Source organism: Hyla sarda, chromosome 7 (genome assembly GCF_029499605.1).
Source record: "Hyla sarda isolate aHylSar1 chromosome 7, aHylSar1.hap1, whole genome shotgun sequence".
In the NCBI taxonomy this organism is placed as follows: domain Eukaryota; kingdom Metazoa; phylum Chordata; class Amphibia; order Anura; family Hylidae; genus Hyla; species Hyla sarda.
This window is the reverse complement of record NC_079195.1, coordinates 217362182-217378934: the sequence shown is the minus strand read 5'-3', so window position 1 is coordinate 217378934 and position 16753 is coordinate 217362182. Positions and strand designations below refer to the sequence as shown.

The 16753-nt window shown below is 41.3% G+C and overlaps 2 protein-coding genes across 4 annotated transcripts in view; one reads left to right on the top strand and one right to left on the bottom strand.

The window, feature by feature from the left end:
* The window catches only part of RABGGTB (Rab geranylgeranyltransferase subunit beta), a 220597-nt gene that overhangs the window by 86406 nt on the left and 117438 nt on the right, over nucleotides 1-16753 (top strand). The window lies entirely within an intron of this gene.
* The window catches only part of SLC44A5 (solute carrier family 44 member 5), a 135108-nt gene that overhangs the window by 90632 nt on the left and 27723 nt on the right, over nucleotides 1-16753 (bottom strand). For 2 of the 3 annotated variants that reach the window (XM_056532683.1, XM_056532685.1), the window contains exon 1: nucleotides 1607-1661. The exons of the other annotated variant lie outside the window; for it this stretch is intronic. In XM_056532683.1, coding sequence (XP_056388658.1) covers nucleotides 1607-1646 — 40 coding nt within the window. In that variant the 5' untranslated portion in view covers nucleotides 1647-1661. Of the gene's footprint in view, nucleotides 1-1606; nucleotides 1662-16753 lie in introns of those variants that run through there. 3 annotated transcript variants of the gene reach the window in all.

The following is a 16753-nucleotide window of genomic DNA, read 5'->3' as shown; positions in this document are numbered from 1 at the left end:
TGATGCAACCGGACACCATTTTTTCAAACCGTATACACAATATACAATATTGATATAGTTTAGTCAGTTTTTGAGGAATCCGTTTTTTTTTTTAAACAAAAACCTGATACAGGAACTGTATTGCAAAAACTTGGTGTGAACCCGGCCTTAGACTGTATAAGGTGCCAAACTTTTGTTTTTAGCGGCAAACACATGACCATACCAGCCAATGAGTGAGTATTTAAAAAAATATTGGGCATAGCAGCGAGGCATCCACTGTACAGGAGCAGGGACTCCTTTTTGACAGAGCCCTTGCTCCTGTACGTACTCTATGGCAGTGTTTCCCAAGCAGGATGCCTCCAGCTGTTGCAAAGCTACAATTCCAAGCACGCCCTCATATCTCAACCTCATATCTCGTCCTCATATCCCAAACTCATATCCCGACATCATATCCCCTCCTCATATCCCATGCCCATAGCTCAACCTCATAACCCGTCTTCAGATCCCGTCCTCATATTCCGCCCTCATATCTCGTCCTCATATCCTGACCTAATTTCCCATCCTCATATCCTGACCGTATATCCCTCCCTCATATTCGGCCCTCCAATCCCGTCCTCATAGCTCAACCTCATATCCCATCTTCAGATCCCATCCTCATATCTCAACCTCATATCCCGTCCTCATATCCCGTCATCATATCCTGACATCATATTCCGTCCTCATATCCCGTCATCATATCTCAACCTCATATCCCGTCATCATATCTCAACCTCATATCCCGTCCTCATATCCCGTCATCATATCCTGACATCATATTCCGTCCTCATATCCCGTCATCATATCTCAACCTCATATCCCGTCATCATATCCCGTCATCATATCCTGACATCATATTCCGTCCTCATATCCCGACATCTTATCCTGACATCATATCCCATGCCCATAGCTCAATCTCATATCCTGTCCTCATATCTCGTCCTTATATCACGTCCACATATCCCGTCGTTTTGTTTAGTTAACCAAAGCGGAGTTGACACAGCTCACCCTTGTGCCCTCGCCACGACACGGACAGGACCGGACCCCAGTCCAACAATAGTAGTAGAAATGAAGAGAGAGTCCAGCGTGGCAATTCAAGCAATGCTCGGTACTTTATTCAGCAATCAGCCAACACGGAAGACAGGTGACGCGTTTCGGCCACAGTGCGTAGCCTTAATCGTACGATTAAGGCTACGCACTGTGGTCGAAACGCGGTGTACCATGTTTCACTGAAATATCTCCATCCATTTGGAAGTCATACTAGAACATACAGTATATACATACACACATTCATATATTGAGATATATATATATATATATATATATATATATATATATATATATATATGTGTGTGTGTGTGTGTGTGTGTGTGTAGAGGTGAGACCAGCTGTCGCATTGCCTAGATAACTCCATATACATCCCTTTGGTGATCCTGTGTGTCCAGTCGGTGTCATCTAATTGTCCCCTTCCCGGTGGATGTCTCCTGTATTAGTCATAGTGTTATGTACAGGTTCTCAGGGACAGGTCATTTACATAATAAACTTTACCCCGTGACCTGACAGAAATATTAAAGGGAATTTTTTTTTTTACCGTGTTTTCCATAGTAGTTCTCCTCGACATCATTGGCCATGTTCCTGCGGAGTCTTCTCTCTCCTCCGGACTATTTTTAGTGAAGGTGCGAAGCGGCGTTTCCAGTACATGAGCCGACGTACAACGCTTCTCTTTAACTAGGTTAAAAATAAACCTGTTCAGAGGCTCCGTCTGCTGCAGGAAGAGCCTGTGGGAAGCCTGGGGCCCGGCCCACACTGATAAATCACACCCTACACTCGCTGCTCAAATACCGGGCGACACATTGGCCTCATTACAGCTGCACCTACAGGTGCATTGATGAAAACGGGCGCCGATCGAGTACTTAGAACACTGTTTTCCAACCAGTGTACCTCCAGCTGTTGCAAAACTACAACACCCAGCATGACCGGACAGCCGACGGCTGTCCGGGCATGCTGGGAGTTGTAGTTTTGCAACAGCTGGAGGCACACTGGTTGGGAAACATCAAAACTTCGAGATGGTTCAAAAAGAGTATGTCCACCAATAAAAATCATTTTTTATGCTGGGAGTTGTAGTTTTGCAACAGCTGGAGGCACATTGGTTGGGAAACATCAAAACATTGATTAAAACAGACACCGATCGAGTACTTAGAACACTGTTTTCCAACCAGTGCGCCTCCAGCTGTTGCAAAACTACAACTCCCAGTTTGGTACATTGATGAAAACGGGCGCCGATCGAGTACTTAGAACACTGTTTTACAACCAGTGTGCCTCCAGCTGTTGCAAAACTACAACACCCAGCCGACGGCTGTCCAGACATGCTGGGAGTTGTAGTTTTGCAACAGCTGGAGGCACACTAGTTGGGAAACATCGAAACTTCGGGAAGGTTCAAAAAGAGTATGTCCACCAATAAATAAAAAAAATGATGCTGGGAGTTGTAGTTTTGCAACAGCTGGAGGCACACTGGTTGGGAAACATCGAAACTTCGGGAAGGTTCAAAAAGAGTATGTCCACCAATAAAAAAAAAATTATGCTGGGAGTTGTAGTTTTGCAACAGCTGGAGGCACACTGGTTGGGAAACATCAAAACTTCGGGAAGGTTCAAAAAGAGTATGTCCACCAATAAAAATAAATTTTTATGCTGAGAGTTGTAGTTTTGCAACAGCTGGAGGCACATTGGTTGGGAAACATCAAAACATTGATTAAAATGGGCACTGATTGAGTACTTAGAACACCGTTTTCCAACCAGTGTGCCTCCAGCTGTTTCAAAACTACAACTCACAGTTTGGTACATTGATGAAAATGGGTGCCGATCAAGTACTTAGCACACTGATTTCCAACCAGTGTGCCTCCAGCTGTTGCAAATCTACAACACCCAGCATGACTGGACAGCCAACGGCTGTCTGGACATGCTGGGAGTTGTAGTTTTGCAACAGCTGGAGGCACACTAGTTGGGAAACATTGAAACTTCGGGAAGGTTCAAAAAGAGTATGCCCACCAATAAATATTTTTTTTTATGCTGGAAGTTGTAGTTTTGCAACAGCTGGAGGCACACTGGGAAACATCGAAACTTCGGGAAGGTTAAAAAAAAAGAGTATGTCTACCAATAAAAAAAAAATGTATGCTGGGAGTTGTAGTTTTGCAAAAGCTGGAGGCACACTGGTTGGGAAACATCAAAACATTGATTAAAATGGGCACCGATCGAGTACTTAGAACACTGTTTTCCAACCAGTGTGCCTCCAGCTGTTGCAAAACTACAACTCCCAGCATGCCTGACCGTTTTCTTCCCTAACATCTGCTGTCGAAGGGAGATTTGAGGGGGCCACACTATACAAAACCTGTCCAGAGGAAAAGTTGCTGAATTGCCCATAGCAACCAATCAGATCGCTTCTTTCTTTTTTGAAAAGTCCTCTGAGAAATGAAAGAAGCGATCTGATTGGTTGCTATAAGCAACTCAGCAACTTTTCCTCTGGACAGATTTTGATGAATCTCCCCCTACATGTCTAGAACCTGCTGAAATTTCTAGGTTATGATGTGTATGGCCAGCTTTAGGCTGCGTTCACACGACCGTCTACACCCGTCCCATTCTTCTCCCGTCAAAAATGAAAACGGACTTTAAAAAAAAAGATGTTATCCATCTGTATTAGTTATTGTTCAGTTAATAAACCCAAAAATATTTGTTTTTGTTCCGAGCATGTTCAGAAGTAAAAACGGATCAAAACGGACTGAAAAAACGGATGCAAACGGATGACATTAAAGGGGTACTCTGCCCCTAGACATCAGATCACCGGGGTCCCACTGCTGGGGACCCCGAGGATCGCCGCTGCGGCACCCCGCTATCATTACTGCGCAGAGCGAGTTCTCTCTGTGCGTAATGACGGGCGATACAGAGGCCGGAGCAGTGTGACGTCATGGCTCCGCCCCTCATGACATCACGGCCCGTCCCCTTAATGCAAGTCTATGGCAGGGGGCGTGACGACCGCCACACCCCCTCCCATAGACTTGTATTGACGGGGACGGGCTTGTATTTGGATAGGGGATAAGATGTCTAGGGGCGGAGTACCCCTTTAAAGGCTCATCCGTTTTCCATAGACTTCAATGTTAAATTTACTGTATCCATTTTTTCTTCCGTTTTTTTTGACTGCATACTGCATGTGCTGTTTTTTCTGTTGTCAAAAAAACGGACATGAGTGTAGATGAGCACAAACGGATGTAAGCGGATTGTAAAAAAATCCCATTGACATGAATGGTATTTTTTTAAAACCGTTTTTAATCCGTTTAAAGCCTGCAAGAACGGAACCGAAATGGGGATAAAAAAAAAAAACGGGCACAGACGGCCATGTGAACGCACCCTTAGCCGATCTCTTATAATGTAGGGACACAGGTAGGGTTTCCTAATCCCGTTACAGTACAGTGACCGGTGTGGCACCAATTTTAGCAGCGGACAAAGTAAACAATTCCCTAGGCCCCATCTTCTAGGCCTCACCTATAAGGGACAGGACACCATGGGGAACTCTGGGTCTACAATAGACCCCCTTCACTGTGAATATAAAAAGAAGATTTGCGCCAGTGACGTCAGGTGTTCCCGGTGAAATGGGATATTACTAAAAGTAATAAAATACCGTAATAAATCCCATAAAACAGCTGCACGCCCAGATGCTGAGCACCAGCGTTCATCCGCAGACGTGTCTGGAGGATTATCCCTGAGGTAACACAAAACACACTGACCTATATCCCGCAAAAGAGAAATAAGTATATACAAGCAGATAAAGCCATCTGTGCGCATATCCCCCGAATCCCGGGAGCTCCGCAGTCATATCTGCTGACAGGAAGGGACACGTTATTAAGCTTCAGATAAGTGTCGCAGTCTGCGCTTGTTTTCTTACAAATTCACCATCTCCGCATACAGCATCTTAGGTTATATGCAGGAAAATCCCAACCCAAAAAAACAACAACAAAAAACAGCATGGTATGATGAAATATATAAGGAAGATACAGCGGTCCCTCAAGTTACAATATTAATTGGTTCCGGGACGACCATTGTATGTTGAAACCATTGTATGTTGAGACCAGAACTCTATGGAAACCTGGTAATTGGTTCTAAAGGCACCAAAATGTCATCCGAAAATAGGAAAAAGTGAGGATTAAAGAAAAATAAGTAGATAACTAATATAGATAAAGCAAATCCTTATATATAAAAGTATGAAAGATCTGCTGGGAGCTGTAAATCACTGTCTATGTCAGTGTTTCCCAAGCAGGGAGCCTCCAGCTGTTGCAAAACTACAACTCCCAGCATGCCCGGACAGCCTTTGATGGGAGTTGTAGTTTTGCAACAGCTGGGGGCACCCTGCTTGGGAAACACTGGTCTATGTAGAGGACAGGATCTTCTTCGGGGTCCTGTACAGTATACGCAATGTCCTAAAAAAGTAAGATGGAGTCGCCCTTACTTGGTGTCCAAAGGAGCAGGTAAAGAGTACAGAACATGTAATACCTCCCTGTACTCTAGGGGGCACTACCAGACACCAGTCAGTGCATACACTGCAGTGATACAGGTAAAGAGTACAGAACATGTAATACCTCCCTGTACTGTAGGGGGCGCTACCAGACACCAGTCAGTGCATACACTTCAGTAATACAGGTAAAGAGTACAGAACATGTAATACCTCCCTGTACTGTAGGGAGGCGCTACCAGACACCAGTCAGTGCATACACTTCAGTAATACAGGTAAAGAGTACAGAACATGTAATACCTCCCTGTACTGTAGGGAGGCGCTACCAGACACCAGTCAGTGCATACACTTCAGTAATACAGGTAAAGAGTACAGAACATGTAATACCTCCCTGTACTGTAGAGAGGCGCTACCAGACACCAGTCAGTGCATACACTTCAGTAATACAGGTAAAGAGTACAGAACATGTAATACCTCCCTGTACTGTAGGGGGCGCTACCAGACACCAGTCAGTGCATACACTGCAGTAATACAGGGGTTTTACCAGTGAATGCCCATTCTGATTGGTCAGTTCTTCCGACCATTGACACGTTTCGCAGATCTGGACTGTCTGTACATTGTATGTTGGGTCTGGTTTCAACTTACAATGGTCCAGAAAAGACCATTGTATGTTGAAACTATTGTATGTTGAGGCCATTGTAAGTTGAGGGATCACTGTATAGCTATACAGCAGCATCCATAGCTCATAGGATTTCATTTAAAACGACTACTACAGTATGGATCTACAGATGTTGGGTTATCAGATTTAAAGGGGGTCTCTGGGACTACAACATAAATAGCCAGTCCTTAGAATAGGCCATTTATAAAAAAAAAAGTGTGTGCGGGGCATGGGGAGGCACAACTTTCGCAGGCTTAAGTGATGTCACGCCTGCTGGGGAACGCCCACTTTCTTCTGCCGGGAGCTCAAACAATGTGAGCAAGGGGAAAAGTATGATACAGAGGGGCAGGAGGGGTGTTAGGAGTAATTAGGGAATATAATCTGAGTTAGTTTGGAAAATATGGTTTGATGACAGGTACTCTTTAATGTTCTTCTGTCTGCAGCCACCAGTAAGGGGAGCTGTGTATCCTTAAAGGGGCACTCCGCTGCTCAGCGTTTGGAACGCAGGAGCCGGAAACTTGTGACGTCACAGCCCCGCCCCCTCATGATGCCACGCCCCCTCCCATAGACTTGCATTGAGGGGGGAGCGTGACGTCATGAGGGGGCGGGGCTATGATGTGACGAGCTCCCGGCCCCAGCGTTCGGAACAGTTTGTTCCAAGCGCTGAGCAGCGGAGTACCTCTTTAATAGTGGCTACCAGAATGTTATCATCAAGGGAATTTTATTAAAAAGGGAAGCATAGAATCTGCTGAGCACGGACTCCTATAAATATATTTTTAGAAAGGAAAGTAAAATATTATGATCTTTAACCCTTAGACCACCATAGACCATGGAACTCTTGTTATGATTGGCTGAGTCACAATGGTCAGTCCCCCCAATAAGAACATGGGGTTCCAAAAACTCATCACCAGAAATGTTTATATTAGAATTTCCACCAATAATGCATCTTCTGTATGATTTTCTTTAGATTTATTCTTAAAATATTCATTTTATTTCCCCCGAAACAGCGAATCTCACGTACTGAGAGTGAAGCGTCACTGAATTGAATCATTTTCCTAGGACTGATAGTGAAAATAAATCAGATTTACCTCAACCTCAGATCTGAAATCATTATTCCATTTTCTTTCAAAAAAAGATGTGTAAAATTATTCAAATATATGAAAATGTATGTCTGATCTCCTCTCCCCGCAGACCTGATCAGCTTAGCATATGACTAGTAAAGTTATAGAGAGTGGCGTCTCCAGGTCCCTAGGATACCAAAACATTAATATAAATCCCACTGTGCCACTTCTATTATATATTCAGCACAAATACTCCTTTCTATGTACAAGAATATTAATGCTATAATACCACGCCCTGTGTGCAAGTATATAACTACTATAATACTGCCTCTTATATACAAGAATATAACTACTATAATACTGCTCCTATATACAAGAATATAACTACTATAATACTGCTCCTATATACAAGAATATAACTACTATAATACAGCTCCTATATACAAGAATATAACTACTATAATACTGCTCCTATATACAAGAATATAACTACTATAATACTGCTCCTATATACAATAATATAACTACTATAATACTGCTCCTATATACAAGAATATAACTACTATAATACTGCCTCTTATATACAAGAATATAACTACTATAATACTGCTCCTATATACAAGAATATAACTACTATAATACAGCTCCTATATACAAGAATATAACTACTATAATACTGCTCCTATATACAAGAATATAACTACTATAATACTGCTCCTATATACAAGAATATAACTACTATAATACTGCTCCTATATACAAGAATATAACTACTATAATACTGCTCCTATATACAAGAATATAACTACTATAATACTGCCTCTTATATACAAGAATATAACTACTATAATACTGCCCCTATATACATGAATATAACTATTATAATACTGCTCCTATATACAAGAATATAACTACTATAATGCTGCCTCTTATTTACAAGAATATAACTACTGCTCCTATATACAAGAATATAACTACTATAATACTGCCCCCTATATACAAGAATATAACTACTATAATACTGCTCCTATATACAAGAATATAACTACAATAAATATGACGAAAAAGAAGAAAAGTAGAGATACCGCACTCACCCACTGTATGTACTTGAAGATATGGATTTATTCAGATCCTAGAAGATGGATCCATGAGGTGGAGGACATGGAGGGGGATGAACGCCAGGACTAGTTTCGCGCCGGACGGCGCTTCCTCTGAGTTCCTTGAGTCAGAGGAAGCGCCGTCCGGCGCGAAACTAGTCCTGGCGTTCATCCCCCTCCATGTCCTCCACCTCATGGATCCATCTTCTAGGATCTGAATAAATCCATATCTTCAAGTACATACAGTGGGTGAGTGCGGTATCTCTACTTTTCTTCTTTTTCGTCATATTTATGGACTATTGAATTTATACCTGCACCCCCAGGTATTACTTATACCTGAAGCTCCAAGATTTTACCTCCACGAATTGTTCTTATATGGTTGTTACTTAGGGAGTCCAGTCACTGGTGCCACTCACCTCTCTTCACTTGGATATAACTACTATAATACTGCCCCTTTATACAAGAATATAACTACTATAATACTGTCTCCTATATACAAGAATATAACTACTATAATACAGCTCCTATTTACAAGAATATAACTACTATAATACTGCTCCTATATACAAGAATATAACTACTATAATACTGCCTCCTATATACAAGAATATAACTACTATAATACAGCTCCTATTTACAAGAATATAACTACTATAATACTGCTCCTATATACAAGAATATAACTACTATAATACTGCTCCTATATACAAGAATATAACTACTATAATACTGCTCCTAAATACAAGAATATAACTACTATAATACTGCTCCTATATACAAGAATATAACTACCATAATACTGCTCCTATATACAAGAATATAACTACTATAATACTGCCTCTTATATACAAGAATATAACTACTATAATACTGCCCCTATATACATGAATATAACTATTATAATACTGCTCCTATATACAAGAATATAACTACTATAATACTGCCTCTTATTTACAAGAATATAACTACTGCTCCTATATACAAGAATATAACTACTATAATACTGCTCCTATATACAAGAATATAACTACTATAATATTGCTCCTATATACAAGAATATAACTACTATAATACTGCTCCTATATAAAAGAATATAACTACTATAATACTGCTTCCTATATACAAGAATATAACTACTATAATACTGCTCCTATATACAAGAATATAACTACTATAATACTGCTCCCTATAAACAAGAATATAACTACTATAATACTGCTCCTATATACAAGAATATAACTATTATAATACTGCTCCTATATACAAGAATATAACTACTATAATACTGCTCTCTATATACAAGAATATAACTACTATAATACTGCCTCCTATATACAAGAATATAACTACTATAATGCTGCTCCTATATACAAGAATATAACTACTATAATGCTGTCTCCTATATACAAGAATATAACTACTATAATACTGCTCCTATATACTGTTTTTATGATGATATGAAATAAAGAATTGGATTTAAACAGGTGAGTGCAGAAGTTTCTTTCTCTATTTTTTTTTGCAAACTGGACATTGTTGGTTCCACTTCTTTGCACCCCTGTATACCCGTTCACTACTACTACCCCCACCAGAGACTTGTACCTTTCTTACATATTGGGTGTAGTAGTGCAGTCGCCCTTTTTCCTCAAGTGCCTACATAACTACTATAATACTGCCCCCATATATATAACTATTATAATATATGGCAAAGGTCTTCAACCTGCGGACCTCCAGATGTTGCAAAACTACAACTCCCAGCATGCCCGGACAGCCGTTGGCTGTCCGGGCATGCTGGGAGTTGTAGTTTTGCAACATCTGGAGGTCCGCAGGTTGAAGACCACTGATATATGGTATTCCTCTCTATGACAATAGTATAATATTTAATATAAATAGATGTGTAGACACAAAGGCCAGTTAGTTAGAATCTGTAACACAGTTTCACGCTGTTGACTGACAGTTTCTTGCGCGGTTTGTTATGTTGTCCGACACCAGAACACATTGCCAGTATATATAATTGTTATAGTTATATATAAATCATGTGACGGATTTCATTCTCTACGATGAGCTCCAGTAACTAGAGCAACGCTGCATGATTCGTATGAAGCACCTTCCATACATTTAATCCCTTGGGTTTATTTGTCTCGTCTATCTTCCGGAACTGTGTGACAATTAGCTGTAGCTACTTAGCGCTTAAGAAATTAGTATTTTGGAATGCTCAGGACACAAATAATCCAGATCTTGTGAGGGAGATGACTCGCTGAGCCTAAACCGATTTTAGGATTAGGGGATAAGGCATTTTCTGTTGTCATGTATAATCTGGTACCACATACTGCAATCCTTAAAGGGGTATTCCAGGAATTTTTTATTTTATTTTTTTGTATATCAACTGGCTCCAGAACGTAAAACAGATTTGTAAATTACTTCTATTAAAAAAAAATCTTAATCCTTCCAATAATTATCAGCTGCTGAAGTTGAGATTGTTCTTTTCTGTCTGGCAACAGTGCTCTCTGCTGACATCTCTGCTTGTCTCGGGAACTGCACAGAGTAAAAGAGGTTTGCTATGGGGATTTGCTTCTACCCTGGACAGTTCCCGAGACAGGTTTAATCAGAGAGCGCTTAGACAGAAAGGAACAACTCAACTTTAGCAGCTCATAAGTACTGAAAGGATTAAGATTTTTTTTAATAGAAGTAATTTACAAATCTGTTTAACTTTTTCGAGCCAGCTGATATATTAAAAAAAAGTTTTTTCCTGGATAACCCCTTTAAGAACCTTAACCTCTTAAGGACGTAGGGTGTACCTGTACGCCCTACGCCTGGTCCCGGTGTTTAAAACGGGGTCACACTGGATCGGTCCCAGCTGCTATTCATAGCCGGGACCCTGTGCTAACAGCGCGCGACGCATCGGTTGTTATGCCGCGCGCTATTAAACCTTCAGACGTGGCGATCAAAGTTGACCACCGCGTCTGAAAGTTGAAAGTGAAAGTAAACGCTTCCCGGCAGCTCAGTCGGGCTGATCGGGACATCGCGATAAAATCACGATGTTCCAATCAGCTGGGACGCAGGCGGAGGTCCCCTTACCTGTCTCTGCGGCGTCTGATCGGGGTTTGATTGCTCCAAGCCTGAGCTACAGGCTTGGGAAATCGAGCCCCTATCTCACTGATCCATGAAAAGCTATGGCTTCGCAGGGATCAGCATAAGAGATCAGTGTGTGCAGTGCTATAGGTCCCTATGGGAGCTATAACACTACAAAAAAAAGTGGAAAAAAAAAATAAAAAGTTTAATGGGTATTCCAGGAAAAAACTTTTTTTTATATATCAACTGGCTCCAGAAAGTTAAACAGATTTGTAAATTACTTCTATTAAAAAATCTTAATCCTTTTAGTACTTATGAGCTGCTGAAGTTAAGGTTGTTCTTTTCTGTCTAAATTCTCTCTGATGACACCTGTCTCGGGAAACGCCCAGTTTAGAAGAGGTTTGCTATGAGGATTTGCTTCTAAACTGGGCGTTTCCCGAGACACGTGTCAGCAGAGAGCACTTAGACAGAAAAGAACAACCTTAACTTCAGAAGCTCATAAGTACTGAAAGGATTAAGATTTTTTAATAGAAGTAATTTACAAATCTGTTTAACTTTCTGGAGCCAGTTGATATATAAAAAAAAGTTTTTTCCTGGAATACCCCTTTAACAATGGTCATTTAACCCCTTCCCTAATAAAAGTTTGAATCACACCCCTTTTCCCATAAAAAAAAACTGCGTAAATAAAAATAAAAATAAACATATGGGATATTGCCGCGTGCGGAAATGTCCGAACTATAAAAATATATGGTTAATTAAATCGCACGGTCAATGGCATACGCGCAAAAAAATTCCAAAGTCCAAAATAGCGTATTTTTGGTCACTTTTTATATAATGAAAAAATTATTAAAAAGCGATCAAAAAGTCCTATCAATGCAAATATGGTACCGATAAAAACTTTAGAACACGGTGCAAAAAGTGAGTCCTCATATCGGCCCGTACATGGAAAAAAAAAAAAGTTATAGGGGTTAGAAGATGAACATTTTTAACATATAAATTTTCCTGCATGTAGTTATGTTTTTTTTCCGAAGTACGACAAAATCAAACCTATATAAGTAGGGTATCATTTTAATCGTATGGACCTACAGAATAAAGGTAAGGTGTAATTTTTACCAAAAAATGCACTGTGTAGAAACGGAAGCCCCCAAAATTTACAAAATTACATTTTTTCTTCAATTTTGTCGCACAATGAATTTATTTTCCGTTTTGCCGTGGATTTGGGTAAAATTACTAATGTCACTGCAAATTAGAATTGGTGGTGTAAAAAAATAAGCCATCGAATGGAATTTTATGTGCAAAATTGATAGCGTTATGATTTTTAGAAGATGATGAGGAAAAAATGAAAATGCAAAAACGGAAAAACCCTGCGTCCTTAAGGGGTTAAAGTGAAACGAGAAAGTTTTTACCAAAAACTGGTAAGAATATAAGTCAATATAAGTGTATTTTTCAGTTGTTAACCCCTTTGGGTCATGTTGAGATCACAAACCCCAATGCCAAACAGGAGCACAGAGAATGCTGGGAAATGAATTCCCACATGGGGTGGTCTTCTTAGAAGGTTTCACTGTATTATCATTTAACACAGGGCTTTATCCTATTTGCTTCTAAGCCTTCAGCCAAACTGTAGTGAAGACCTGCAGGCGCAGCCAAACTGATGCATTCTGGGATATCTGAACCTATCTACCTTCTACATTGGATGACATCATTCTAGTCAAATAAAGCAATGACTTCACCGTCTGTATTCTCTGCATTATGCAGTTAATATAATACCAAATTTTCCTGTTAACAAGAAGGCGTAGTGCCAGGGTGGAAACTTTAGAGGATGCTACAGGGCCCCAACTGATTAGGGACCCACAATTTACCGTTCTGCCATGAGGTATAGCTTGGCCTTTCACTTCCAACAACAAAGATCCAGTTTGCAGCTCTAGACTAATATTAAAATAGATATAATAATAATTAAATAATTATTTTTATAATATTTTATAATATCATTTATAATATAATATTTTATAATATAATAATATAGTTATTTTTTATAAATAATTAAATAATAATAATTAAAATAATAATAAAATAGACTAATAAAAAAAAGGGGTACTCTGCCCCTAGACATCTTATCCCCTATCCAAAGGATAAGGGAGAAGATGTCTGATTGCGGGGGTCCCGCCGCTGTGGACCCCCGCGATCTCCCGCGTCAGGTGCAGCGCTGGAGGCTCGTAACGTTACGGCCGCGCCTTGCTCACGACGTCACGGCCATGCCCCCTCAATGCAAGTCTATGGGAGGGGGCGTGACGGACCTCCCATAGACATGCATTGAGGGGGCGTGGTTGTGAAGTCACAAGCAGGACGTGACCGGTGACGTCACGAGCCTCCGCCCCCGCATCGCCAGTCATCTGGCACGGAGCAAAGAACGGATGTCTGGGGTGCCGCAGCCGAGATCACGGATCGGGGATAAGATGTCTAGTGGTGGAGTACCCCTTTAATACTTGATCCAGGTGAATTTTTTGGGATCTAGTACAAAAGGTGATGGGTCAGTCACTATTCCGCAGCATTGCACCACAGGGGATATGGGTTATTTCCCTGGAAGCCTAAAAAAAATCTTGGTGGAGCACAGTTCCTCCAGCCATAACACGAGATCATATGGCGGCCATATATAGTGTGTAAATGCCAATAATTAGATTGAAAACTCTTCAGAACAAAGCAAGGCAATCTGTCCCAAAGATTTGATTTGGGAAATGCTTCCCTTCCATGTCTTGATGGGGTCTGACCCCTTTCTCTATTCCTTGGCACTTACTAAGGCTGCATTGTCAAGATCTGAATGAGGATCACAGTTTTTTTTTGGTGGGGCTAATCATTGGTAGCCTAGCCTTAGGATAGACCATGAATATATATTGTGAGTGGTAAATCCCCCCCTAGTTATAGAATGGAGGGTTGGTGCCTGATGTACCAACTGATGTACCTCAGTACTGTGCTTCAAATACTAGTAAAGGAAGGGCAGAAGTGAGCTTAGGTCACTCATCCTGCACCCAATTCCCGCTCCGACCCTTGGTTTACCATTGATAAAATAACTGGATCAGCCCAGGATCATATGTGGTGAGCCACGGGGTGTGAAGGTGAGGTGTATGGGGCAGATGTTATAGCCCAGGGGCGGATGGTATTAAGCCCTAAATGTTTGTGATGCCAGGGCGAGGTTTTCCCGATAACAACCCAAACGGTAGTACCGCTATTCCTAGTTAGGCAGGGCAAAGTCCAAGGCCAAGTCACGGTTAACGGTAGCTTTACTGAGGTAGACAGATGGTAACAGTCTTTACAGCTTGGCCAGGATCCCAGAGAGGTGGCCAGTAACACAGAGGGGACATTGCAGCTTGCTGGGACTTGCAGTGACTTGACAGACTTTAGGACAGCCACGCTGTCTATAATAGACTTGACTGAGGGTAGTGACAGCAGACAGAGATGACTTGACTTACAGACATGTGGCTGTAGGTTAGGCTTGAGGCCTCCACTTGCTCTGAGACATCTGGACTGAACTTGACCTCAGCAGAGAATAGTAGCAAAAGAGGCAGATTGCAGCTCCTCCCTTCCTTATAAAGGGGGGCTTTGCAAGAAGCCCATAGGTCAAGCTGCAGGTCACCTGGTTAGCTGGTGCTCTCTGGGTAACAAACATGTGAATTGAACATGTGACCACATTATCATGTGATTAACTCAAAGGTCCTCAAAGGTCCTTTATACATAATACATATAACACTACAGGGGAAACGCTGCAGGAGGGCCCCTAGAACACAGAGGGACTCAACCTGACAGGGCCTAAGTACTGTACGGGACTATATCCCATACTGGGACACCACACATATATTAAAGAAATTCTCCACTTTACAAGGTTTGAGAAATGTGTATTAAAAATTCATATCTCCCATCTATCTCTATATAGAAATTCAAAAATAGAACAGGGAGCAGCCAATGAGGAGAAAACAGGGCAAATATTCCATCACGGAACATACAGCATACAGCATCATAGTGGATTTCTGTACCACCATCCCCGTACATCATGCTAAATCATAATGTCAAATGCGGGCAATTAAATTAGCCGTATGTAACAGGATGAGCTTGACTACATACAGTATCATAGTGGATTTCTGTACCACCATCCCCGTACATCCTGCTAAATCATAATGTCAAAAGCGGGCAATTAAATTAGCCGTATGTAACAGATGAGCTTGACTACATACAGTATCTCACAAAAGTAAGTGCACCCATCACATTTTTGAAAATGTGGGAGGTGCAATGACAGTGCACTGACAGCCTGACCGCCCCCCCCCCCCATTCCTTTAACCTCTGCAGCAATGCTGGCAGCACTCATACATCTATTTCCAAAAACAAACTATGGATATGATGCTGAGCATGTGCACTCAACTTATTTGGTCAACCATGGCAAAGCCTGTTCTGAGTGGAACCTGTCCTGTAGAACTGCTGTATGGTATTGCCTACTGTGCTGCAGGTCAGTTGCAGGGTCTTTGCAATCATCTTGTAACCTAGACAATAAAAAATAAAAAAATGCCGTAAACTTTCCAATTTTTCTAAATATTTTGGAGTTTTTCAATATTTCTTGAGTTTGTCTCAATAGCTAAAAAATCTGGATCCAGACTTGCAGAGGTGATGTAGATTCCCGTTATATGTGATATGATGCATCTTTTCGCAGTTTCTCTCAATCCTTCGTACACGATTTGTCTTTTTCTCCCAAGACAAAGATTAGATCCAGACGAGTGACCAATAAGATGAACGCGCTGATTGTTGCTTATACTGTATCGGCCCGCAGTCCCATTCCACTATTTATGGACTGTGACAAATGAGCACTTTGTTGTGACCAAGAGGAAAACAATTATTTTTCTTTTCATACAGTAATGACTTGTAGCAGAAATTCTCATTCACTGCAGAGACAAAGGGTTCCTGAGCAAAGAGAAGGCATTTATAGGACGAACACATATGGGGGGAGGACAAGGAGAACAAATTCCTACAAATGGAAAAACTTGTTGCGGAGCCATGTATTGAAGGGGTACTCCACTGGCCAGCGTTCGGAAGTAAATGTTCCGTATGCTGTTTTCGCGCTGCGGGGGTTGGCCACGCCCCTCATGACATCAAGGCCACGCCCCTCAATGCAAGTCTATGCGAGGGGACGTGAAGGATTGTTTATGGTCATGTCCTCATATTGCACAGATTGTCCACACACCCCACATTGGAGAATCTTTGTCATCCAGTGGCGTACATAGAAGAAAGGGGGCCCCATAGTAAATATCAAAATGGGCCTCCTATGATGGTGTCTGCCCACCAGGACAGAAAGGTCTGGTGTTAATTTCCATTTGTT